The sequence below is a fragment of the Ictalurus furcatus genome, chromosome 1, assembly GCF_023375685.1.
Source record: "Ictalurus furcatus strain D&B chromosome 1, Billie_1.0, whole genome shotgun sequence".
Lineage (NCBI taxonomy): Eukaryota > Metazoa > Chordata > Actinopteri > Siluriformes > Ictaluridae > Ictalurus > Ictalurus furcatus.
This window is the reverse complement of record NC_071255.1, coordinates 33,450,082-33,476,492: the sequence shown is the minus strand read 5'-3', so window position 1 is coordinate 33,476,492 and position 26,411 is coordinate 33,450,082. Positions and strand designations below refer to the sequence as shown.

General features: G+C 41.4%; 2 protein-coding genes across 2 annotated transcripts in view; one reads left to right on the top strand and one right to left on the bottom strand.

Annotated features, from left to right (window-relative positions):
- Window positions 1-10,824, top strand: part of wdr37 (WD repeat domain 37) — a 29,670-nt gene extending 18,846 nt beyond the window's left edge. The window contains exons 10-13 of the mRNA XM_053636504.1: window positions 264-405; window positions 7,587-7,721; window positions 7,843-7,957; window positions 8,400-10,824. Of these exons, the coding sequence (XP_053492479.1) occupies window positions 264-405; window positions 7,587-7,721; window positions 7,843-7,957; window positions 8,400-8,531 (524 nt within the window). The 3' untranslated portion in view covers window positions 8,532-10,824. The remainder of the gene's footprint in view (window positions 1-263; window positions 406-7,586; window positions 7,722-7,842; window positions 7,958-8,399) is intronic.
- A 4,784-nt stretch (window positions 10,825-15,608) lies between these two features.
- The window catches only part of adarb2 (adenosine deaminase RNA specific B2 (inactive)), a 93,497-nt gene continuing 82,694 nt past the window's right edge, over window positions 15,609-26,411 (bottom strand). The window contains exons 8-9 of the mRNA XM_053636493.1: window positions 19,483-19,664; window positions 15,609-17,298 (exon numbers count right to left, since the gene is read on the bottom strand). Of these exons, the coding sequence (XP_053492468.1) occupies window positions 17,122-17,298; window positions 19,483-19,664 (359 nt within the window). The 3' untranslated portion in view covers window positions 15,609-17,121. The remainder of the gene's footprint in view (window positions 17,299-19,482; window positions 19,665-26,411) is intronic.

Sequence of the window (26,411 nt, the reverse complement as noted above, 5' to 3'; positions counted from 1 at the left end):
AATGTCTGTCATTTGATAGTGTATCAACTTTATTAATAGGCACCGTTTCAAAGAGGAAATATTTGCTTGTACAAATATGTAAAAAAAAAAGAAAGACAATTTCCATGGGGTGTACTTATTTTTTCACATGACCGTATAGGTCAGTCGTGCGTGTCTGTTAAGAATCTTTTAAAGTCCGTTAAAGAAATATTTTGGATCGGATTGTAATTTCGGTAATCGATAAGAAGTCTTTGGTGTGTGACCTTTTGTGTGCGTGTGTGCAGGTCACGATCAGGAGCTGACGCACTGCTGCACCCACCCCACCCAGCGGCTGGTGGTCACCTCATCTCGCGACACCACCTTTCGCCTGTGGGACTTCAGAGATCCGTCCATCCACTCGGTCAACGTCTTCCAGGGCCACACTGAGTGAGTTCTTCCTTTAAAACACACTACACCGGCACCATTATAAAGGGCATCGTTCTCTCCACTTGTACAGTGATCTTAAAAGACTGCAGAAATCACACCAGCTTTAACCACACTTTTGCAGTCACACTAAAGGCCACCAGATGGCAGTACAACACTTTAAAACTCTATAAATCTTAAGTCTACAATCTTTGGTTTGTCCTTCACTCCAGTGGCATTCACGTTACCTCCATGAAGACTGTAGGCTACTAGCAAAACCTTACGTTGATGTAATTTAGCATTGGTACGGAGTTCGAGAGCAGTTAGGTATGTATCTGGATTTCATCTCACTGGGTCATTTCAGCCTTCCGGATGAGTAAACATCTCTATTTGAGCGGTGAATATCTTTCTCCCGCTGGAAGGTGGAGTGAGAGAGTAATGGTGGAAGAGTCTTTGATCGCCCCCGGATTATCCACTCCTCACTACGTGTGTAACTCCGTCAGATCCCACTGTAATGCTCACCAATAGACAATCAGCGTAATGAGATTAGCTGTGGAACCGCAGGGCGTTTCCTGCTGTCACGCTCCTCAAAGATTAGACAATTACCGCTTTCTCTCGCAGAGCCAGGACGAGTAGTTCACACTGAGGATCATCATGCAGACTGAGGATCCTGGAGACCCCGTGTTGGTAGCTGAGATGAAGCGTAGGATTTAGATGTCACTGATATTTCCATGTGGCATGAGTAAGATTCTGACATCTCTTCAACTCCAGAAGCGTACACGTGAATCTGTCTGTCCATACTTCTGTCCATCCACCTGTTCTGCTCCCAGTTTAGTCGTATCTGCCCGATCTGCTCCCAGTTCAGTCGTATCCGCCCGATCTGCTCCCAGTTTAGTCGTATCTGCCCGATCTGCTCCCAGTTCAGTCGTATCAACACGTTCTGCTCCCAGTTCAGTCGTATCCGCCCACTCTTCTCCCAGTTCAGTCGTATCTGCCCGATCTGCTCCCAGTTCAGTCGTATCCGCCCGATCTGCTCCCAGTTTAGTCGTATCTGCCCTATCTGCTCCCAGTTCAGTCGTATCAACACATTCTGCTCCCAGTTCAGTCGTATCAACACATTCTGCTCCCAGTTTAGTCGTATCCGCCCGATCTGCTCCCAGTTCAGTCGTATCTGCCCGATCTGCTCCCAGTTCAGTCGTATCCGCCCGATCTGCTCCCAGTTTAGTCGTATCTGCCCGTTCTTCTCCCAGTTTAGTCGTATCTGCCCGATCTGCTCCCAGTTTAGTCGTATCAACACGTTCTTCTCCCAGTTTAGTCGTATCTGCCCGATCTGCTCCCAGTTTAGTCGTATCAACACGTTCTGCTCCCAGTTTAGTCGTATCAACACGTTCTGCTCCCAGTTTAGTCGTATCCGCCCGATCTGCTCCCAGTTTAGTCGTATCCGCCCGATCTGCTCCCAGTTTAGTCGTATCCGCCCGATCTGCTCCCAGTTTAGTCGTATCTGCCCGTTCTTCTCCCAGTTTAGTCGTATCTGCCCGATCTGCTCCCAGTTTAGTCGTATCAACACGTTCTTCTCCCAGTTTAGTCGTATCTGCCCGATCTGCTCCCAGTTTAGTCGTATCAACACGTTCTGCTCCCAGTTCAGTCGTATCCGCCCGATCTGCTCCCAGTTTAGTCGTATCCGCCCGATCTGCTCCCAGTTCAGTCGTATCCGCCCGATCTGCTCCCAGTTTAGTCGTATCAACACGTTCTGCTCCCAGTTCAGTCGTATCAACACGTTCTGCTCCCAGTTCAGTCGTATCAACACGTTCTGCTCCCAGTTCAGTCGTATCAACACGTTCTGCTCCCAGTTCAGTCGTATCAACACGTTCTGCTCCCAGTTCAGTCGTATCCGCCCGATCTGCTCCCAGTTCAGTCGTATCAACACGTTCTGCTCCCAGTTCAGTCGTATCCGCCCACTCTTCTCCCAGTTCAGTCGTATCCGCCCGATCTGGTCCCAGTTTAGTCGTATCTGCCCGATCTGGTCCCAGTTTAGTCGTATCCGCCCGATCTGCTCCCAGTTTAGTCGTATCCGCCCGATCTGCTCCCAGTTTAGTCGTATCAGCACGTTCTTCTCCCAGTTTAGTCGTATCAACACGTTCTGCTCCCAGTTCAGTCGTATCCGCCCGATCTGCTCCCAGTTCAGTCGTATCCGCCCGTTCTTCTCCCAGTTTAGTCGTATCAACACGTTCTTCTCCCAGTTTAGTCGTATCAACACGTTCTTCTCCCAGTTTAGTCGTATCAACACGTTCTGCTCCCAGTTCAGTCGTATCCGCCCGATCTGCTCCCAGTTCAGTCGTATCCGCCCGATCTGCTCCCAGTTCAGTCGTATCCGCCCGATCTGCTCCCAGTTTAGTCGTATCCGCCCGATCTGCTCCCAGTTTAGTCGTATCCGCCCGCTCTGCTCCCAGTTTAGTCGTATCCGCTCGATCTTCTCCCACTGTAGTCGTATCCGCCCGCTCTGCTCCCAGTTTAGTCATATCCGCTCGATCTTCTCCCACTGTAGTCGTATCCGCCCGCTCTGCTCCCAGTTTAGTCATATCCGCTCGATCTTCTCCCACTGTAGTCGTATCCGCCCGCTCTGCTCCCAGTTTAGTCGTATCCGCCCGCTCTGCTCCCAGTTTAATAATTTCCATTCATTTATCCATCCTTCCAGTTTAGTCGTATCCTTCCCTCCATCCTTCTTCCAGTTTAGGTATACCGATACACATTTGCTCAGCTGTAAAGAGTGCTTGCATTGAAAGTTGCGTGCATTGAAAGGTTTTTTGCTTTCACGCACACCCCACACACACACACACACACACCCCACACACACACACACACCATATTACTGACATTTAGCAAGTCCAAATAAAAGCATTCTTCAGTGTAATGAAGTGCAGCAGGTCTCATGATTTCTTCGGATGATTGTTTGGCCCAAGCGTCTCTCTAGATATGAATTTCCAGCAGACCTCAGGATCACTCGGAGAAGAGTTGCCATGGTAATGTGTTAATTAGCAGCGGCTTGCGGTCAAGCATCAGTTCAGCGCTACTGATTGAGTCAAGGAAAAAAAAAAAAAACAGCTGAACTTTTGACTGTTTAATGCGTGGTGTGTTGCTGATGTTCACATAATACTGCAGCGTTTACTTCTACATGTCTATTAAACTTCCAGAACATGATCTCGTATCTGACGGGGTTTCACAGCCCTGCTGCACATTGTGTGTTTGTGCACATGTGTGTGAGTGTTGATGTACTGTTGTAAGGAGGTGTGTGAGACAGAGAGAGAGAGAGAGAGAGAGACTGTGATGTAGTGGAGTAGCGCTGTCAGCACGAGTTCATGCTTGACTGCTCAGGGACCACAAGATGAATGAGGCGCACCCTGAACCCCTCATCGACACACACACACACACACCCCTCGTCTATCCTTTCTTCTCTTCACCCATCTATCCTTCTCTTCACTTCTCTTCTCTTATTTTCCTCTTCATCCCTTTATATCTTCTCCTCTTTCTGCTCCATTCCTCCTATCATCTTCTCCTCCTCTCGCTATACCTCTCCTAGTCTCAACTTTCTTTCCTCATTCCTTCTCTCCTGAAATTGTCCTTTCCTGCTCCTTCTCTCTTGTGCTTTCTGCCTCTCTTCCTTTTCCTCCTCTCCTCTTTTTCCCTTTCCATTCACCGCATTTAGCAGAAGCCCCGCATCCAGAGTGCTGTAATCTTTTCCTCTGTTCTCTAGTAAACTCCTACAGAGACGGAGGTGCCGAGTCGGGAGTTAAGTGTAGACGCGTGCGTGTCTCCGTTTTGATTTCTGTGTGTTTGGCTGATGTTCAGCAGGAGGCTGGCTGTGACATCACTCTCTACACACGTTCCCGGTGTGTCCTACTGTAGAAAAGTTTCGGATTTTTGCTCTTGTTTTTCTCTTCCTGTGTCAGTCGACATATGCCAGTCTCACTTGATTAGCTCTGCGCCACTGGAGGCTTGATGAGATCAGCATTGCGGCATACGGACCTTCTGTGGCAGCACACGCGTATCTTCTGTGTGTGTGTGTGTGAGATGTGTAGTCACAGATCTCACACACTTACCAAGAGGATAAACAGCTAGAGAACCGATTGAGGAAAAGAGATATGTGTGTGTGTGTGTGTGTGCGCGCTTCATGCTCAGATGTAATTATGGGTAATGAAGTCTGACACTGTGTGGTGGCTTTCAGAAGGACAGCAGGCTGAGCGCCGGGCACGTATCACCTCCTAATTGTGTGATATTAGCGCACGACTCGCTAACGAGTGGCACAAACGAGAAGTGGCTGAAGCCTCGCTGTACTCAGTGTGTCTGCTCCCTGAGAGCCTGGAGACCTCTCACCCCGCCACGGGCGTCTGACTCGCTAGTCAAAGACTCCCCACACCCCCCTCTTCCACCGTTAAAATCGCTATACAAATAAAACCGAATTGAATTGTAACGAGATAATCGATGTTATTCACTTTTGTACATCTGTCTGCTGTAATCTGGTCTGCTCTGTCTGTCGGTCTATCTATCTGTCTTTTAGGGACGTCATAGCACATCGATATATTGATTATTAACCGGCACATTATCTTCTTGATGTGTCTTTAAAACATTGATTATGGTAACGTTACGTTGGAATAGATCATTCGCATTTGCTCGCTGTTTTACATTTATTATTAGACTCCTGTTTAGTATCGCCTGGTGTAATCGCTTTGGGAGACCACAAGAGGGAGATGTAACAGATCCTATAGATAATAATGTAGTATGTTTACATGGACAACAATAATCCGATAATAACCCGATTAAGACGATACTCTGATTAAGAAACTAGCATATAAACAGCGATTATTGATGACCTTAATCCGATTAAAGTCATACTCGAAGTAAACACAAATGGAATTAAGACGTGTGGAGTATTCCTGTTTTCGTCGCATTATCGACGTGCGTTACAGACATGTAAACACCTTAATCAGACTATTAACATCGTGTGGGAGTTTTCACCGCATTGTGCGACAGGACACGATCACACACGGCAGCGCTCAACCGTTTGACGGCAAACAAGAGAGCACGGCTGCGTCCCAAACCGCGTACTTACCTGCTATATAATAGGAGAAATACATGTATGTGAGCTACTATATAGACGGTAAGTACGCGGTTTGGGACGCAGCCCACGGCTTCAAGCGGTCGTCTATTTGCACGTACAGCACGACAAATAATTAACTGCACTTGAAGCTTTCGTAAAATTACAAATAAAAACACCCGAAACTGTATATGGTTCCATAACGAAGACCAACTGTATATCGATACGTGAAATTCTGGAGGGAACGTCGGACGGCGTGGCGTGGGGACGTAATGACGTGTGCTGTTAATCCGTCTATGTTCTATAGCATGTAAAACGGGTACATGAAAGGAATATTCTAAAAGCGACTCATGTAAACACCTTAATCAGAATATTGTCTTATTCAGAATAAGGTCAGTAATTAGATTACTGCTGTCCATGTAAACGTAGTCAGTGATCTCCGTCACTCCTCTGACACGTAATACAGCTCCGTCTAACCTGACTAATCCATCTTATCTAATTTCACGGTTATTGATACGTGAAAAAGGCATCGACCAAAAATATTCTGTCTGTCTAGCTATTTAAAACATAAAGGTTCTAGTGTAGGAACCTTACACCACAGTCCATCCCTATCAGAAATGGTTCCTATAACCAGGTTTGAACCTTTTTTCTCTTGCTAAGAACCCTTAAATATACGAACAGCCCTTGTAGTCAGAGTGTATAAGACGTGAAAAGGGCACCCCCTTCCCTGTATACCTGATGGGACACGTGGTACACTTTTCTGGCTACAGACCTCAGCGTCTTGAACGTTGCAATCTGATTGGCTCGCTGTAAACAAGACGGTAAACAAGACAATCGTGCATGTTTATAGGAGACGCTTTGTAGTCGGTTATCTGTCCTGTCAATCAAATGGTCTTTCTTTGTAATTTATTCTTTTTTTTTTAAATCGGACGTATATCTCTTTATTATCTCTCTCTCTTACTGCTGCGAGTCCGTCTCTTCTCCACCCTCATGATCACACGCTTTCCCCTTCCCCCCGATGAGTCTCGACCTTGCTCGTCAGTGGCTCCCGGGGGACGCGGAACATTTACCGAAATACCATCAGAGCTCTAATAGGGTTTTAATCAAGCTTTTAATCTTTTACCCCGACCCCCTCCCAGCCTCGCCCCTCCCCTCCACCCACACGCTCCCGTGGCACGGCGTGATGTCAGAAAGTGTTTCCACGCTTCGCTCTCGACGTGAGCCGCTTCAGAGCAAGCCAGGAGCAGCCATTAGCACCAGCAGAGCCCGGGCCTGGATCCCTTAATGCGGCGGAATTTAGCCCTAATTAAACCTTGATATCATGTCAATTCAAATTAGCCAGGCTAGCAGCTACTGAGCCGACTAGCCTGGACTGCACTAATTTAAATCAGGAAGCAGAACCGAGGATGAAGTTGAAACGCCCCCAGAACACACACACACACACACACACTCACTCTCTCTAGTTTTGTAATTCTGCCAACTCAACCAGGAGGGAGGAGGGAAGATGAGAGGAGGCAGAATGTTAGCGGAGAGTGACACAGTAGATTAGAAATATTCGGTCCATTAAATTAGTGTGCCTGACCTCTGTGTGTGTGTGTGTGTGTGTGTGTGTGTGTGTGTGTGTGTTTGGAAGAAGCACTGGTTTTATACTGAATGTACAACCCTGTGTCATTCTGAGCTCTCGAAATGCTCGTCCGTGTCGTCGTCACCGCTTATAGCGCGGTTAACCAAACAGCAGGAAAGGTCAAAGGTCACATGGTGTACAGGGCTTCCAAACATGCTCTGAGTGAGCAAAACGGCATTTATTTGTTTGTTTGTTTGTTTAAATAATGTAAGAGCAGTGCGAGCTGATCACAGCGGAGTTTGGGGCGCCAATATTTTTGCACTTAATCTTCATCACTTAATGTTGTTGTTTATTGGCCGTGTACGTTCTGCCTCATTTTAATATGCAAATGTTTGTTTATTATTATTATTTAAAGCACAGGTTCGTCCTGTTACCGTAGTAACCGCTCATACATAGGGATATGATATGATGTCATATCTGTAGTTTTCCTCATCACTCTCGTCATGGTGTGTGTGTGTGTGTGTGTGTGTGTGTGTGTGTGTGTTGCAGCACGGTGACGTCAGCTGTGTTCACAGTAGGAGACAACGTGGTGTCCGGCAGCGACGATCGCACCGTCAAGGTGTGGGACCTGAAGAACATGAGGTCGCCGATAGCAACCATCCGCACCGACTCGGCTGTAAATAGGTAACGAGGCAGTGACGGCGCCGATGCAGCTCAGTATCAGTAACGGTTTATAATTTGTGGTTAGATGCTACGTTGTGGAGGTTTATGGAGGTTGTGTAACTCTCGTCCCCCCGGTGTGTAGGATAAGTGTCTCAGCGAACCAGAGGATCATCGCCCTGCCGCACGACAACAGACAGGTCCGACTGTTCGATATGACCGGGGTTCGACTGGCCCGTCTCCCACGCAGCAACAGACAGGTGTGTGTGTGTGTGTGTGTGTGTGTGTGTGTGTGTGGCTTTAAGGTGTGTTTGTGTTACAAAGGTTTGTGTAGCATACGTGTGTGTCGCATAAGTGTGTTTGTGTAGCATAAGTGTGTGTTTGTGTAGCATAAGTGTGTGTTTGTGTAACAAGTGTGTGTGTAGCAGAAGTTTGTGTAGCGTAAGTGTGTGTTTGTGTAGCATAAATGTGTGTTTGTGTAACAAGTGTGTGTGTGTGTAGCATAAGTGTGTCCTTTTTTTAGTTGCGGTTATGGTGTTAGCATAAATGTGTATTTCTGTGGTTTGTGTTTTTCCTAACTTTGTGCGTGTGGGCGTGCGTGTGCGTGTGTGTGTGCGTGTGTGTGTGCGTGTGTGTGTGCGTGTGTGTGTGTGCGTGTGTGTGTGCGTGTGTGTGTGTGCGTGTGTGTGTGTGTGTGTGTAGGGTCATCGGCGCATGGTGTGCTGCTCAGCGTGGAACGAAGAGAACCAGGCATGTAACCTCTTCACCTGCGGCTTCGATCGGCAAGCCATCGGCTGGAACATCAACATTCCTGCTCTGCTGCAGGACAAGTGAACTCACACACACACACACACACACACACACACACACACACACACACACATGCTCTGTCATGCTTACACAAAGCTTAGGAAGGCACAGTTCAGCACGCAGACACACAGCTGGATCCTCAGTAAAACTCTCGCCATTGGTGTATTGATTTGTTAAACCAGCTTTGTGTGTTAAAGTGTCTGTGATTGTCATGTTGACTGTGTGTGTGTGTGTGTGTGTGTGTGTGTGTGTATGTGACAATCACACACACTTTAACACCGCTTCCCATCAGTCAGCTCTGTCAATACACACACTTCCAGAGATTGAGAGTGTGAGATTTATTCCTCTTTACTCGTATCAGCTTCTGTTCCTCCTTCAGGTGATCAGGTGATCATGTGATCAGGTGATCATGTGATCAGGTGATCATGTGATCAGGTGATCAGGTGGGCGACACGGCAACACGCCAACCAGTTATCCTCACAGAACTGTGCCATGATGCACTTTTCTCACAATATCACCAACACTCGAGTCCACGAGGCTTTAAAAAAAAACAAAAACGTTATACAGCTGAGTGAAATCTGCCTAGTAACAAGAATCTGATTGGCCGAAAACCTATTCCACCATTATCACCTTATTTTCTTTGTTTCCTTATGATTTCCTTCCGCAGTAAGGAATGAAACACTCGGGGACATGCTCTTAGAGGAAAATAATCAGCGATGGTGTGGTGTGATGCCCTACATCCCAACACACACGTGATTTATTTTATTTATTAACAGCGCATCCTGAAGAGTTTTATTCCTCGTAGAATACAGAGATTCACCGACGATTACACAGTTTACTTTAGTAATGTGCTTTTTATCCATTTCAGGTTGCACTTGTGTTGAAGTTATCCTTCACGTTATAGCAGATACAATCAATCATTCCCTCACCCCGCCTCTTTTTTATTTATTTATTTTTTTTAAATTTTATTTAATAAGATGTGGCTGGAAAACTGAAAGCACCGACACTGGAGACTCCTTCCATATCTGCTACATGAAACGTCTCCGTTTTACGACCCCGTATGTTATCGGTCTTCGGTCATATCGATCGTCCGCCACGTAAATCCCCGTAAACGAGCCGTTACTACGGAAACGCTAACGCATTCGAACGACGAGCATGTTACGTTAATGTTAATACGAATATAAACCTGCGACGTGAACTACAGTCAGGACCGTCGCCTCATATTTTTTGCTTTATTGAACGGAAAAATTGTCAAATTCGATTATTTATTTATTTATTTTTTTTTGCCGTATCGTCCACCTTTATTTACACGTTATGACCGGAACTTTGTAGAAAATACTCTAAATCTTGTGAGAGGGGGAAAAAAAAAAGGAGTGTCAAAGAAATTCTTTAAAGAAGAATGATTTTATTTCCGACCCCCCCCCCCCCCCGTTGTCTCTCGCACCATTCACGCCACGAGTAAGAGAATACGTTACATGCTACAAGCTAACGCGCTTAAAATCTTTTAAAATTTTTAGCTTCCTTTCTCTTCCCTTCTTTATTAATTCGTTCAAGCGAGCTCGATGTACAGAGATTATTATATTCTATCAGTCACATCGTGTTGTGTAGAATATCGCGTCAATGATGAACAGTTACTCTGTGTGAAAAGGACGGACGGCACACGCACAAACACGCTCACACACACACCCTTTCTGCTGAAGAACAGTATTGCTTTAATCAGTCTGCATGAATAATGTCGTTGTCTGTCCGATCTAAAGTAAAAAATGCTGTTGTGATGGCTGTATAATTTGATTTTCCGAAGTGAAAACTCTGAAATGTGACCGTGTCGATGGCGTTTTATGAATAGAGTTAAGTGATGTTACGTGTCACGTTTAATTTGGGTCTCGTATAATAGATGATTCTTATCACCTGTTGGACAGGTGACTAAACATCGCGTTAGATCCAGCGTGCTGATGTTTCACATAGAACCGTCATCAGAGACTAGATTAGACATTATTGATATTGGACTAGACGTCCTGTGGTTAGTTCTCTCTCTCTCTCTCTTTCTCTCTCTCTCTCTCTCTCTCTCTCTCTCTCACACACACACACATACACACACACAGTTGCGTGGACGTCCTCAGCGCTTTGAGTGTTTTCAGAAACCGAACATAAAACCATACCGTAAGTGAGATGTCTGAATAAAAGCTATAATATTAATAATAATAAGAAGAAGAATGTATAAAATTTGTGAAGTGAAAATGTGTATAGTGAACCTAGAGATTTAAACACATCTGTACCACATGACCACACCATGTAAATAAATGCCCTTGTCAGAAAATTAAGACTATGTGACATTTGTGTTTCTTTAAACTGTTAAATGTGAATTTATTTAGTCACTGCTATGAATTAAAGAGAATTAAATCCTTCACTGGTACTGATACAGTACACATATACAGAGGCCACGCCTCCTTCACTAATACTGATACAGTACACACACACACAGGCCACGCCTCCTTCACTGCTACTGAGACAGTACACACACACAGAGGCCACGCCTCCTTCACTGGTACTGAGACAGTACACACACACAGAGGCCACGCCTCCTTCACTGGTACTGTGACAGTACACACACACACACAGAGGCCACGCCTCCTTCACTGGTGCTGATACAGTACACACACACAGAGGCCACGCCTCCTTCACTGGTACTGAGACAGTACACACACACACAGAGGCCACGCCTCCTTCACTGGTACTGATACAGTACACACACACACAGGCCACGCCTCCTTCACTGGTACTGATACAGTACACATATACAGAGGCCACGCCTCCTTCACTGGTACTGATACAGTACACACACACACAGGCCACGCCTCCTTCACTGGTACTGATACAGTATACATATACAGAGGCCACGCCTCCTTCACTGGTACTGATACAGTACACACACACATAGGCCACACCTCCTTCACTGGTACTGATACAGTACACACACACACACACACAGAGGCCACGCCTCCTTCACTGGTACTGATACAGTACACACACACACACACAAACAGGCCACGCCTCCTTCACTGGTACTGATACAGTACACACACACACACAGGCCACGCCTCCTTCGCTGGTGCTGTCAAGGACAGAAACCTAAATAACATCAACCATACACTGATCAGCCATAATATTAAAAATACTGACTGGTGAAGTGAATAACAGTGATTATCTCATCACCGTGGCACCTGTCGAGGGGTGGGATATATCAGACAAACAAGTGATCAGTCAGTTCTTGAAGTTGATGTGTTGGAAGCAGGAAATATGCCTAAATATAAGGATCTGAGTGACTTTGACGAGGGCCAAATTGTGATGGCTAGAGGACTGGGTCTTATGGGGTGTTACCGGTATGCAGTGCAAGGAAGGACAACCGGTGAAAGGGTCATGTGTGCCCAAGACTCATTGATGCACATGGGGAGTGAAGGCTAGCAGTCTGGTCCGATCCCACAGAAGAGCTTCTGTAGCACTGAAGAAGTTCATGCTGGTTCTGATAGAAAGATGTCAGGACACACAGTGCATCACAGTTTGCTGTGTACGGGGCTGCGTAGCTGCAGACCGGTCAGAGTGCCCATGCTGACCCCTGTCCACCACTGAAAGCTCCTACAGTGTGCACACGAGTATCAGAATTGGACCATGGAGCAGTGGGAGAAGGAGGCCTGGTCTGATGAATCACGTTTTCTTTTACATCATGTGGACGGCCCGGTGCATGTGTGTGCGAGTGTGTCGCTTACCCGGGGAAGAGACGGAATCAGGATGCACTATGGGAAGAAGGCGAGCTGGTGGAGGCGGTGTGATGCTCTGCGCAATGTTCTGTTGGGAAACTTTGGGTCCTGGCATTCATGTGGATGTTACTACGACACATACCACCTACCTAACCTGCTTTAGACGCAGTATTTACGTCAGGCCGAGAACAATGGAGGTTTGCGAAGTAAACGCTCAGCAGTCGTAACTCTGTCGTTCACCAAGCCATTGTCTATGTGTTGGATTTCCCTGATTCTCTGATACACTGCCTGTTTTGGATTACGATTCCCTGCCTTGCCCAGTTTGGATTGTTCGCCCGATCACCTGACCTCCGTCTGTTTCTGGAATTCGTCTTCAGCCTGATCCTTGTCTTCCTGTTACTGCACCGCCCGCGCTTGTCTCCACACAAGGTACCGTAACAGATATGGTGACATCCCCGGAAGGAGTCTCCAGTTTCAGTGCTTTGTATCAGTCAGAGCTAACCTGCAGTTTCTCAGTAACATGACGAGCTGCGTTTTTTATTTTTATTTATTTATTTTTTTTTAAATAACCTCGACAGACAGTAAAAATCACACCTACAGAATGTACTGTTTATAGCTGCTATAACATAAGGGATAACGGGACCAAACCTTGTTTTACGGACATTCCACAGCATTAAATAATTCTATAAACGGACCGAAGCAAAGAATTGTAATAATTGGTTCATCGCTGTGGTTTAAGAGAAATAAAACACATCAGGACGTGCTGTTATAGGTAATGAATTGACGACAGCGTGCAACAGTAACTCAATAACATTGATTATATTCTGTGTTTTATATTCTGTGAGTGTTTTATTGCTTATGTAATAAATACTAGTAGTAAAACGAGGTGTGTGTGTGTGTGTGTGTGTGTGTGGATTCAGGTTTCTTGGTTAAAAATTCAACTGCGCTTCAGTAGTTTATCAAAATCAATCAGGTAAAAAGTACAAGACTATGCTCTAGTATAAATAATAAAATTAAAAATAAATAAATAAATAATACAATTAGCATTTAAAAAAAAGAAGGACGTCATCACGTCCCTTCTTCTTTCTCACAGTCGTCCGAAATTCGGATTTCATCCAGATTCCTTCGGTAGAAAATCTTGCAAATGAAAATCTGTACTCTGTTTACTCTCATGTTAACTTACAGTGCTGAAAGAGGAACATTTGCATCGTGGTGTAAAAGTATAAACCGTTCCCCGTATGTACATTCAGTGGCTGTTGATATGAATATTCATATGAGCATCTCAACAGCGTTTCAGCGCTTTGTCTGAACGTGCAAAACAGAGACGCGCGTAAGTTGTTTTTTTTATGCTGTTTTTATTCACATAAACATTCACTTTTAAGGTACAACTGAAGTGCAATGTACAGATCTTAGCAGCGTAATAATTGCAGAATTAAATATACATCTTATTTAGACACCTCAATTGTTTTTTGTTTTTTTTTGTTTTTTTTGTTTGTTTTTTGTAAGGTTTTGTTACGTCATTGTTTTTTTTACAAAGTTTACAAAATGTACAGAGAATTTTACAATATTGCCATTCGGTCATGCCTACTACTGACTTTCGTGGGTTTATTATTCTTTTTTTATTTTCCTTTGAGATGCTTCATCAATCATTTAGATCAGTGTAAACTCGGTAGGGGAATAAATAACACACACACACACACACACGCACGCACACACACAAAATAAAATCAAACGTTTGAGTTGAGAGCCATTTGGGACTTTCTGGAGGAGATTTGTGATTGGCGAGGATAATAAAGGAGTGTGGATACAGCAGGGATGATGTGCATCACCCTTTAACGTGGCTGCTACGTGGATCAGCGTGGGTTTTCTTTTTTAAAAGACCGGGGAAGACCGTGATGGAGGACGACATTCTCCATCCTAATCTACTGCATCAGCCTATTACATTATCAGTCTACAGTTAATCACAGATTCGGGGGAAAACACTGAAGTGGGGAGCAAAGTGATTCATGCACCGCTCAGAGAGCTCATTTACACAGGATCGAGTGAACGTTTGTACCACCAGCACCACTAGGGGGCGCTCTTACAGCTAGTACACGCTTTTAAATCCTGCTTCACACACTGTGTCATCACTGAAGGTTAAATACTAACACACACACACACACACACACAGTCCTAAACATGACCAAAAGACAAGAAATCATCAGGCTTTAGTTATTTATCAGGCTGCTGTGTGAAAAAACGTGTGTGTCAGTACAGAGGGCAAAAGTAGAAGAAACGAAACGCATCTGTGTTCGTCTGTCAAACAAAACAAAAATAAATAATAATAATAATAATAGCTGATCCCACCCACTGAGTTTGATTGACAGGTGACCTTATGAGCAAACAGCTAATATAGAAATGGAAGTTTGTTCATGTTTTTTTTTTTTTTTTTTTTTACATGACATATATTCATACATAATACCAAACACTAAAAGGGTTTTTAAAATACCGAAGAAAACGGAAATGATCACAGTAATGTAAAAATATTTGTAGAGATTGTTTTGCGCACACATTAATGTGTTTTAACATGTGATGTAACATTAATTCTATTTGATATAAAGTGAGCCACCTTCATCTGAGACCTATACCGGTGTTTATTGGTGTTTTTTTTCCCCCCTAAATTTATTTGTTTATTCACGTATTGTTCGAAATAATCATTTTAAAATGATTTATTTTTCTTTTGTAAAAATCTCACTTTCATCTCAGGCCAATATCAGTATTTATTCATGAATCCCCCCCCCCCATTCTTTCTTCTCCTTCCTTCATTTTAAGAGTGTTTTTAACAATTGTTGTTAGAATTGTATTATGGACTGTTATTCTGCATAACAAATTCCCATTATTTTTATTTTTTTTCCCATTAATTCCCATTATTTTTATTTTATTTTCTATAAAAATGAGACAGAGAAGTGAGATTTGTATAATTATATATATAATTTATGATTTATGATAATGGCCTACTTTATTTACACTGATATTGAAAATATGATACATATAATATGTGTATATATGTGTGTATATATATATATATATATATATATATATATATATATATATATATATATATATCATATTTTTAATATTAGTCTAAATAAAATAGGCCATTATCATAAATCATAAATAAATACTGATAAAGGCTTCATCTAAGACCTATTTATTTATTTATTTATTTATTTATCAGTTCTCTAACATTTGATGATAGAATCACCCTGTCCAGGGTGTACCCCGCCTTGTGCCCGATGCTCCCTGGCATAGGCTCCAGGTTCCCCGCGACCCTGAAAAGGATAAGCGCTTGAAGATGGATGGATGGATGGATGGATTGACGATAGAATTGCACTGTGCACCATAATTCTGAGTTAAACTTTCAATTTGATTTATTTTTAGCCCTGTATGATTATACATCATATTTATGCCTACAGATTCTGCTTGTAACTTCAACCGGAATCAGGATTTATTTACGGTTTTGACACTTTTTTTTTTTTTTTTTTTTGCTGCATGACTTTTATCATGGTCTGTTATTTTAAATGACAATGTTTTGTTTATTTTATTTAAATTTCCATTACATTATTTTCCTTTCCCCTGTAAACATGACAGAAATACGGGTCATATTTATGTCTTGTAATGTTTTTATATAATATAAAATGAGCCGCCCCATGCCCTCCTTATTCCACGTGTAACTATGGATGAAATTAGTCCTAAAGACGAGCGTCTTCGTCTGATAAACACACTGGCCTGATGACAAGCTTAAAAAAACCCACAAGACTGTAACATATATTACTGTGTAGCAGTACTTAAACATGGCAAAAACATCATGTGGCAAAACCCCAGTCTGGAACGGAAATCTACAGCTGTCCGCCTACGTCTCGTAACGTCTAGCTCTCTTTACACTAGCTATAGAGCTGTCCTACTTCATACCTCATGAACGGGGCTTTAATGAACGACGGTAATTAAGTCCTGTATTTCATGTCGAGTTTTTCTCCACAGCGCTCCCGTGTGTCCGATTCACCCCTTTATTTTTTTCATTTATTTTTTTTTTACTTTTAACCGGGTCACTACTCCTGCCGTGCGCACCTTTAGTACTTTAGTACAGTAACACAACAAAAGAAAGAAAGAAAGAAACAAAAAAAAATCCCCCAGAAAACACAAGGACGTCATGTGTAGAAAGGTATTAAAGCAGTGAGGTGTACCAGCTCGAGTGCTCCGTACCGACCTGCCGTGCTTTAATGGCACCATTTATGTTACCTTGTCACTATTTCCTCCTCTCGTCTCTTTATATTCCCTGTGCTGCACACAAAAGGGCTTGAATTAACCTGTCGCTGCAATGTCAAACCACCCTCCTGCTCTTTTTTTTTTTTCTTTTGGAGGTGAGAGCAAGAGAGCTTGTGTGCTTGATGAAGGGAAGAAAAAAAAAAAAAAAAAGAAAGGTAAGGCTTGAATAAGTGTGTGTGAAAGAATAAAGAGGAGGAGGGGCGCATCATTCTGACAGCGCCTTTAATTGGACAGTGTGCGAAGAACTCTATAGGGGACGAGCATCCGGAAACAGGCCAGCGATGACAACATGGCTGTTACCTTTCACTTTGCCGAAGGTTAACACACACACACACACACACACACACACACACAGTTATTGGAGTGTGACAGCTGCAGGTGAGTACAGAAAGGGGACGCTGGAAGGTGAAAATGAAGCGTCGTTCCCAAAACCCAATTTTTCCTTCTGCACATTCTCCTCCTCCGGACTGCGCAAAGCGAGTCTTCACGTTCCCGCTCGGTCTCACTCTCGCATACTGACGTATTTTTGTCCGTGGTCGAGTCGTCACGTCGTCTCACGCCGTCAGCATGAAGAGCTCTTGTTCCGCCGGTTTCCGAACCCACGTCCCCAACCCGGCTTCCTTCAGCGCTCGCACCCACTGCTCCTTCGCGCTCTGGTAGGACGCCGCCGCCTGCTTGGCCTCGCCGTACGTCAGCGGGACGGCGCTTGAACCCGGAGCGCTCGCTACCAGCTGCAGAAGAAAGAAAAAGTAGAGTGAGAGAGAGCAAAACAAAAACGAATGAGCCGGCACAAAGCGGGAACTTCAACAGCTGTGTAATCTCCCCATTTAAATTTCACAAGCAATTGAACATTCTGTGAGCTTTTTGGTGCATTTTCTTTTGTCACACACTTTCGCGCACACACACACACACACACACACACAGATAGGAGATAGGAGAGGTGCAGCAGATGAAGAAGAGGCATGGAGAAAAGTAAAGTTTCTTGGGAGATTAGCGTGTGTGCTCGTGCGTCTCTCACTGTGCTTGCCGAGCGTTTGCCATGGGAGGCTGCTCAAGTGCTTTTCATGATGATTACCAGCTCTACAGTCATTAGACTTTAACTGCCACCATTTGGTAGAGCAGCCGGAGCTCTTCTGTACACTTCCATGATGAGGCCGTGTGTTTTACTTTGTTTTGTTTTGTTGTCGTCGGTTTTTTTTTTTTTTTTTTTTCTTTTTTCCCCCCCTCTCGAAGTGAAACTCATTACAAACATCCCGACTTGTTTTCGGTAAAAAAAAAAAAAAACTCCGACTCCATACTGTTTCCGCTTAAATTATGGTTAGAGATCGTAAAAACGCCAAACCTCGAAACTTATAACAGCTTTAATGCTGATTTCTCAAAACACAAAATGGCAGAGATGATGTTGTGACATTTCAGGGTTTAACATCAAGCAAAATGCCACCGCAGAGGCTTTGATTCATTCGTCAAAGAGAAGAAGAAACAAAAAACAAAAACAGGACGCTGCAACCGACCCATCCACCAACCCCGCAAATGCCGCAACAGAAAAGCGTTCGCCCCGTCATCTGGAGGTCGCGATAGAAGAAAGGGAGACGTTCTCTCTCTCCCCGATCAATCACAGTGACACTAGCCAATCACGGGATTCTGTGAACTCATGCGTGTGGAAGTGGACGCATATCGCTTTCCTAAGAGCGTTACGCCGCCTCCTGATGCTGCAAGAGCAGCAGTTCAAAAAGATGTGTTCAGCTGGCTTCACGAGCCCCGGAGGAAGCACTTCGCAGCCTTCGCACTCCCGGATCGGAGTCTGGTTCCTCTCAAGGTTTCTCCCTCATATCGTCTCAGGGAGTTTTTCCTCGCCACCATCGCCTCTGGTTTACTCATTAGAGACAAATTCATACGTTTAAAATCTATATCCTGAATTTCTATACATCTGTAAAGCTGCTTTGGGACAATGTCCACCGTTAAACGCGCTATACAAATAAAACTGAACTGAATTGAATTGTTGGAACTGCTGGCATTAAAGGTATTTAAGGGTTTAAAGTCAATTTTATACAGTTTTATTGTGTAAGTATGTTTTTCTTTTTATATAAATTGCTTCATCCTTTCAAGAAGCAGTTCGAATCTGACTGCTAAATGTTATGGTGTCATAACATGTAAGCACCAATGAGGTTCCAGTATGCAAATAAAGCCTATAAACACTAGAAAGGGGGCGGGGCTGTGGGGGGTTTCTTTTTGCTTTTTGTATATTCATAGAGTTTATTCATATGACGATGGGAAAGAAGTGCAGTCTTTCATCTAATTATTCTTTTTTTTTTCCCCCCCCACAGAACCTCCTAATCTAGTCTTCAGTCCAGAAGAAAAGAATGATTTTCAGAACAAATTTAGACATTCTTTTTTTTTCCCCCCCAATATATTTTAACCTATTATATTTTAGTCACATTTTATACAAGCAGAATGATAATCTCCCTGTTAATTAATTAATTAATTCATTCATTCATTCATTCATTAAAGGATCGATAGATTTGTTCGTTCGCGTGTTTGTTTTTTTAATCCCTTGTGTCTGTTTATTATCTCCCGAAGCAGAACGCTTGGACACTTTAATCAGGGGGAGGAAATTTCTCACGGAACCTTTACCGCCGTCATGTTGCATTAGCCGTCATTATATTATGAATGAAACGGAGGATAAATAAAAACGACAAACCACTTCATCGATTACGAATTTTAGGAAGCGTGTGACTGCAACGCGAAGAGGTTTTGTTTTATATTGACGAAGGCTGAGTGAGAATTTCTGCACATCCACTTAGTTTCATTTGATCACAAAAAAATTCAACCTCGATGCCTGCTAAGCCTCTGCTTTGGTGTGTGTGTATGTGTGGGGTGGGGGTGAGGGATGTTTGGTTTGGCGGAGCAGCTCTCACTTTGCGGTAGACTCTGTTCCAGCGCGTGAAAAGTGCACGTTTGCAGAGTCGTGATGGAGCTCCGCAGTCTCTGCGTTTGCCCGTGGAGGCGTTGATCACCTCCAGCTGCTCGTCTCCTGCAGTCCAGTTCACGCTGAAGCACGAAGCCTTGAGCTGCTGCCAACACTCGCTGCTGCTCAGACCTAACACACACACACACACACACACACACACACACACAGAGTAATCATCACACACAGTATCAGAAGAAAGTCTAAATCCTGTAATATCATATGTAGGAGTTAATGCTCACTTATTACCACAAAGTGGACATTAATGCACACTTAAGAAGCCAAAGCACGACTGCATGCACACCGGATCACATTCTCAGCGAAATAAAGGTCATGTTTACAGATTTGCTCCATAAGTGTCCTGTACGAGTATCGACTTCATGCAGAAAGAGCATACGTCCTCTACCACGGGGCTGCACCTCATCGCTCGTGAACTTTACCAGCATTTATTACAGAGTTCTCTGCAGATACTCCGCTGGACTGTTTTAAAATGATAATTAATTCTCTACATATTTGTGCAGCATTACTACAAATATAAACCTAGAACTCAGTAGGCTATTTATTTTCTTCGGAGCAAAAGTGCTTCTCAAACCCTTTGCAGCCAGGGCAACTTACAAACCAATTTCTAATACATTTAATAGATTTGTTTTCAATGTGTAATATAATACTGTGAAATTTTATAAGTGCCATAGAGCTTTTGAACCCTGAGCGATTTGGTCCGAGTTGACGTTATTTATTGAGGTCTTGAGGTTAAACTCGTTCGATTTAAGCAAGCGTTCAAACGTCCGTCCATCCATCAAGTCATCTTCTATACCGCTTATCCTACAGACTTGAGGGGAACCTGGAGTCTATCCCAAGAGGCACAAGGCGGGGTACATCCTGGACCAATATATCTCAGGGCACAATCACATACACATTCATACACTACGGACACTTTGGACATGCCAGTCGGAATACCATGCATGTCTTTGGACTTGGGGAGGAAACCGGAGTACCCGGAGGAAACCCCCGCAGCACGTGCAAACTCCACACACACACAAGGTAGCGGCGGGAATAGAACCCCCTTTGAACCCCGCTTCGAGGGTTTCCTCTGGGTACACCGGTTATCCCTCCCAATTCAAATACATGCGTTGTAGCCTGATTCCAAATTGTCCGTAGTGTGTGAATGTGTGTGATTGGGCACCCCATCTGTGGTGTCTCCTGCCTCGTGCCCCGAGTTCCCTGTGATAGGCCTCCAAGCTCCCTGTGGCCCTGTGTAGGATAAGCGGTACAGAAAATGGATGGATAGATAATAGTGGGTAGCGATTCCCACCTTTGTAAATAAATAGATAAATAAATCAAACTGACGACAGCATGCTGAGAACTAGTTTTTAAGCTCATTTGCCACATAAAAACATAAGCACAGTGCCCAATAACACTCCCATACACTGTACATCATGATGCTTGACGTTTCTCCATATAATCTACTGCTTTATACAACAGTGCTGTTGAATTCTCGAACCTGATTGGTCAGAAGGTGTGGAGTAATTTTCTCTAACAGCAGCTCTGATTGTTCATGCTCCGTGGGTTTATATTAGTGCTATTAACGCACTAGTTCCAATACGTCATCGTTTCTATAGTAACAACGTACGCAGGGACCTCTATGACGGACAAACTCGACGTCTCTTTAATAAAGTCTTAGTATACTTGTTGATATGGTCAAGCTTTCAGTAACGAGACGTCTGTTTAACATTCATGGAAGGAGTCTCCAGTGTCAGCACTTTGAAACAGTCAGTAAGGTTTCAATCACAGGAAAGTTTTCAGGATGGAGAAGTTTATACTTTGCAGATTCTATGTAACATGACAAGCCGGGTTAATTTTTTAAAATTTTTTTATGCTTTATTAACTTCAGGAAAGAGAGAAAAAAAAAGAGATGCTGATGAAGGAATAACTGTTCGTAGCTGCTGTAAAGTATGTGATAACAGGAACTAAACTTACAGCATTAATTAAACGTAACTACAAATGGATAGAAAGTATGACGTGTCGTTCTTTAAGAAATAAAACGACGTAACTGTTGGCAAATTGCCGTGATATAAGAGGAATAAAAGACTTCGGGGTGTGCTGTGATAGAAAAATAATCACCTCAGGGGTGGGAACAGTAGCTCCATCACATCACCCTGCCTCTGATTATTTTCCTATAACCTTACATACTGAACTACGTTGCCTGACTTCGGTAAGCTGCAGTGCAACATACATGCTAAAAAGAATGATAATAAGAGAGAGAGAGAGAGAGAGAGAGAGAGAGAGAGAGAGAGAATGAGTCCATGAGAACATATATATGGACAAAAGAGGGGCCGTGTGCATTAGAGCGCTATGCTAGCGAGACCGGCGACTCACTTAACCTGCTTAATTGCCAGTGAGAGCTTGAGTGTTCCATTAGCATAGTCTAATGTGGTGTCTGTGCGGTAAACATCAGTCGCAGCCACAAAAGACCTCTCTCAATCCTCAATCAAAACATATTTGCCACAGCAATTAGCATAGCACTCATTCCGAGCCGAGCGCAGGTTGACCACACATTAGCGCCTGCTAACGATTTTGCAGCTCGGGCCTGACAACACGTTTTGTACGCTGACACGAAACCCGTGAGAATTTAGACACGCTCGCGAGCGTTATTTATTCCGAGACAACACAACGCGCACCACGTCGTCTTGATGACTTATTCGACAACAGATTCTCGTGTCATATCTTGGCACTAAAGCTTTTGATCAAATATTTGACTGTGTAAACCTCAGGCATCTCCTCGGGCATGTATTTCAATCAGAAAGCAAACAGGTTGAGAGTGGAGCACACAATGAAATGCTGACAAACAGAAAGATCGGGCGTGCCGGTGGTGGAATAATCTCCCACACGGCCTCTTTCCTTGCATGTGTGAATTTCAATTCTTTCTTTTCTCCACGCCACCTCGAGCAGGTGCAATGAATTGCCTGCCACCAGGACAATGATCCTGACTCTTATTGCTTTTTCCATGCAGTAATAGACTTGCTCTGTGTCTGTGCATTTCTCTTTCTTTCATTTTTTCTTTTTTTTTCCCTTTCAGTGTCTGTCTGCCTCCCCTTCTTTCTTCCTCACTTCATTCATGCCTCATTTTGCATCCCTCATTGACTCCACTCCTATATTTCTCTAATAGACTATTTGATTTTCTTCCTCTATGAAATCTTGATCAATTCCTCTGACGCTCATTGTTCTGGGACTCGCCATTTATGGTGACGAGCTCCGCTAACAGTTATTTCACTTATAATGAGTTGATGCACCTCAACCTCCACCTCGACTGCTGATAACTACAAGAAGTGTGTGTTTGCATGCACAAATAATCTAAAAACTACAAGAAGTGTCTGTTAACATGTATTAAATGTCCATCGATCCATTCATTTTCTGTACCGCTTATTCTGCACAGGGTCGCGGGGAGCCTGGAGCCTATCCCAGGAGACTCAGGGCATGAGACGGGGAACACCCTGGATAGCCAACCCATCGCAGGGCACAATCACACACACATTCACACACTACAGACAGTTTAGAAATGCCAATCAGCCTACAACGCATGCCTTTGGATTGGGGGAGGAAACCGGAGTACCCAGAGGAAACTCCCAAAGCACGGGAAGAACATCCGAACACACAGGGCGGAGGCAGGAATGAAACACCATGCCCCCGAAATGTGTTTACATGTACTAAATAATCTAAATACAAGAAATGTGTTTACGTGTACTAAATAATCTAACTACAAGAAATGTGTTTACATGTACTAAATAATCTAAATACAAGAAATGTGTTTACATGTACTAAATAATCTAAATACAAGAAATGTGTTTACATGAACTAAATAATCTAAATACAAGAAATGTGTTTACATGTACTAAATAATCTGATGACTACAAGAAATGTGTTTACATGTACTAAATAATCTAAATACAAGAAATGTGTTTACATGTACTAAATAATCTAAATACAAGAAATGTGTTTACATGTACTAAATAATCTGAATTCAAGAAATGTGTTTACATGTACTAAATAATCTAAATACAAGAAATGTGTTTACATGTACTAAATAATCTGAATTCAAGAAATGTGTTTACATGTACTAAATAATCTAAATACAAGAAATGTGTTTACATGTACTAAATAATCTGAATTCAAGAAATGTGTTTACATGTACTAAATAATCTAAATACAAGAAATGTGTTTACATGTACTAAATAATCTAAATACAAGAAATGTGTTTACATGAACTAAATAATCTAAATACAAGAAATGTGTTTACATGTACTAAATAATCTGATGACTACAAGAAATGTGTTTACATGTACTAAATAATCTGATGACTACAAGAAATGTGTTTACATGTACTAAATAATCTAAATACAAGAAATGTGTTTACATGTACTAAATAATCTAAATACAAGAAATGTGTTTACCTGAACTAAATAATCTAAATACAAGAAATGTGTTTACATGTACTAAATAATCTAAATACAAGAAATGTGTTTACCTGAACTAAATAATCTAAATACAAGAAATGTGTTTACATGTACTAAATAATCTAAATACAAGAAATGTGTTTACCTGAACTAAATAATCTAAATACAAGAAATGTGTTTACATGTACTAAATAATCTAAATACAAGAAATGTGTTTACCTGAACTAAATAATCTAAATACAAGAAATGTGTTTACATGTACTAAATAATCTAAATACAAGAAATGTGTTTACATGTACTAAATAATCTGAATTCAAGAAATGTGTTTACATGTACTAAATAATCTAAATACAAGAAATGTGTTTACATGTACTAAATAATCTGAATTCAAGAAATGTGTTTACATGTACTAAATAATCTAAATACAAGAAATGTGTTTACATGTACTAAATAATCTGAATTCAAGAAATGTGTTTACATGTACTAAATAATCTAAATACAAGAAATGTGTTTACATGTACTAAATAATCTAAATACAAGAAATGTGTTTACATGAACTAAATAATCTAAATACAAGAAATGTGTTTACATGTACTAAATAATCTGATGACTACAAGAAATGTGTTTACATGTACTAAATAATCTGATGACTACAAGAAATGTGTTTACATGTACTAAATAATCTAAATACAAGAAATGTGTTTACATGTACTAAATAATCTAAATACAAGAAATGTGTTTACCTGAACTAAATAATCTAAATACAAGAAATGTGTTTACATGTACTAAATAATCTAAATACAAGAAATGTGTTTACCTGAACTAAATAATCTAAATACAAGAAATGTGTTTACATGTACTAAATAATCTGATGACTACAAGAAATGTGTTTACATGTACTAAATAATCTAAATACAAGAAATGTGTTTACATGTACTAAATAATCTAAATACAAGAAATGTGTTTACCTGAACTAAATAATCTAAATACAAGAAATGTGTTTACATGTACTAAATAATCTAAATACAAGAAATGTGTTTACCTGAACTAAATAATCTAAATACAAGAAATGTGTTTACATGTACTAAATAATCTAAATACAAGAAATGTGTTTACCTGAACTAAATAATCTAAATACAAGAAATGTGTTTACCTGAACTAAATAATCTGAATTCAAGAAATGTGTTTACATGTACTAAATAATCTAAATACAATTAATGTGTTTACATGTACTAAATAATCTGAATTCAAGAAATGTGTTTACATGTACTAAATAATCTAAATACAAGAAATGTGTTTACATGAACTAAATAATGTGATAACTACAAGAAATGTGTTTACACATACTAAATAATCCACATACAAGAAGTGTGTTTACATAAACTAAATAATCTGATGACTACAAGAAATGTGTTTACCTGAACTAAATAATCTAAATACAAGAAATGTGTTTACATGTACTAAATAATCTAAATACAAGAAATGTGTTTACCTGAACTAAATAATCTAAATACAAGAAATGTGTTTACATGTACTAAATAATCTAAATACAAGAAATGTGTTTACATGTACTAAATAATCTGAATTCAAGAAATGTGTTTACATGTACTAAATAATCTAAATACAAGAAATGTGTTTACATGTACTAAATAATCTGAATTCAAGAAATGTGTTTACATGTACTAAATAATCTAAATACAAGAAATGTGTTTACATGTACTAAATAATCTGAATTCAAGAAATGTGTTTACATGTACTAAATAATCTAAATACAAGAAATGTGTTTACATGTACTAAATAATCTAAATACAAGAAATGTGTTTACATGAACTAAATAATCTAAATACAAGAAATGTGTTTACATGTACTAAATAATCTGATGACTACAAGAAATGTGTTTACATGTACTAAATAATCTGATGACTACAAGAAATGTGTTTACATGTACTAAATAATCTAAATACAAGAAATGTGTTTACATGTACTAAATAATCTAAATACAAGAAATGTGTTTACCTGAACTAAATAATCTAAATACAAGAAATGTGTTTACATGTACTAAATAATCTAAATACAAGAAATGTGTTTACCTGAACTAAATAATCTAAATACAAGAAATGTGTTTACATGTACTAAATAATCTGATGACTACAAGAAATGTGTTTACATGTACTAAATAATCTAAATACAAGAAATGTGTTTACATGTACTAAATAATCTAAATACAAGAAATGTGTTTACCTGAACTAAATAATCTAAATACAAGAAATGTGTTTACATGTACTAAATAATCTAAATACAAGAAATGTGTTTACCTGAACTAAATAATCTAAATACAAGAAATGTGTTTACATGTACTAAATAATCTAAATACAAGAAATGTGTTTACCTGAACTAAATAATCTAAATACAAGAAATGTGTTTACCT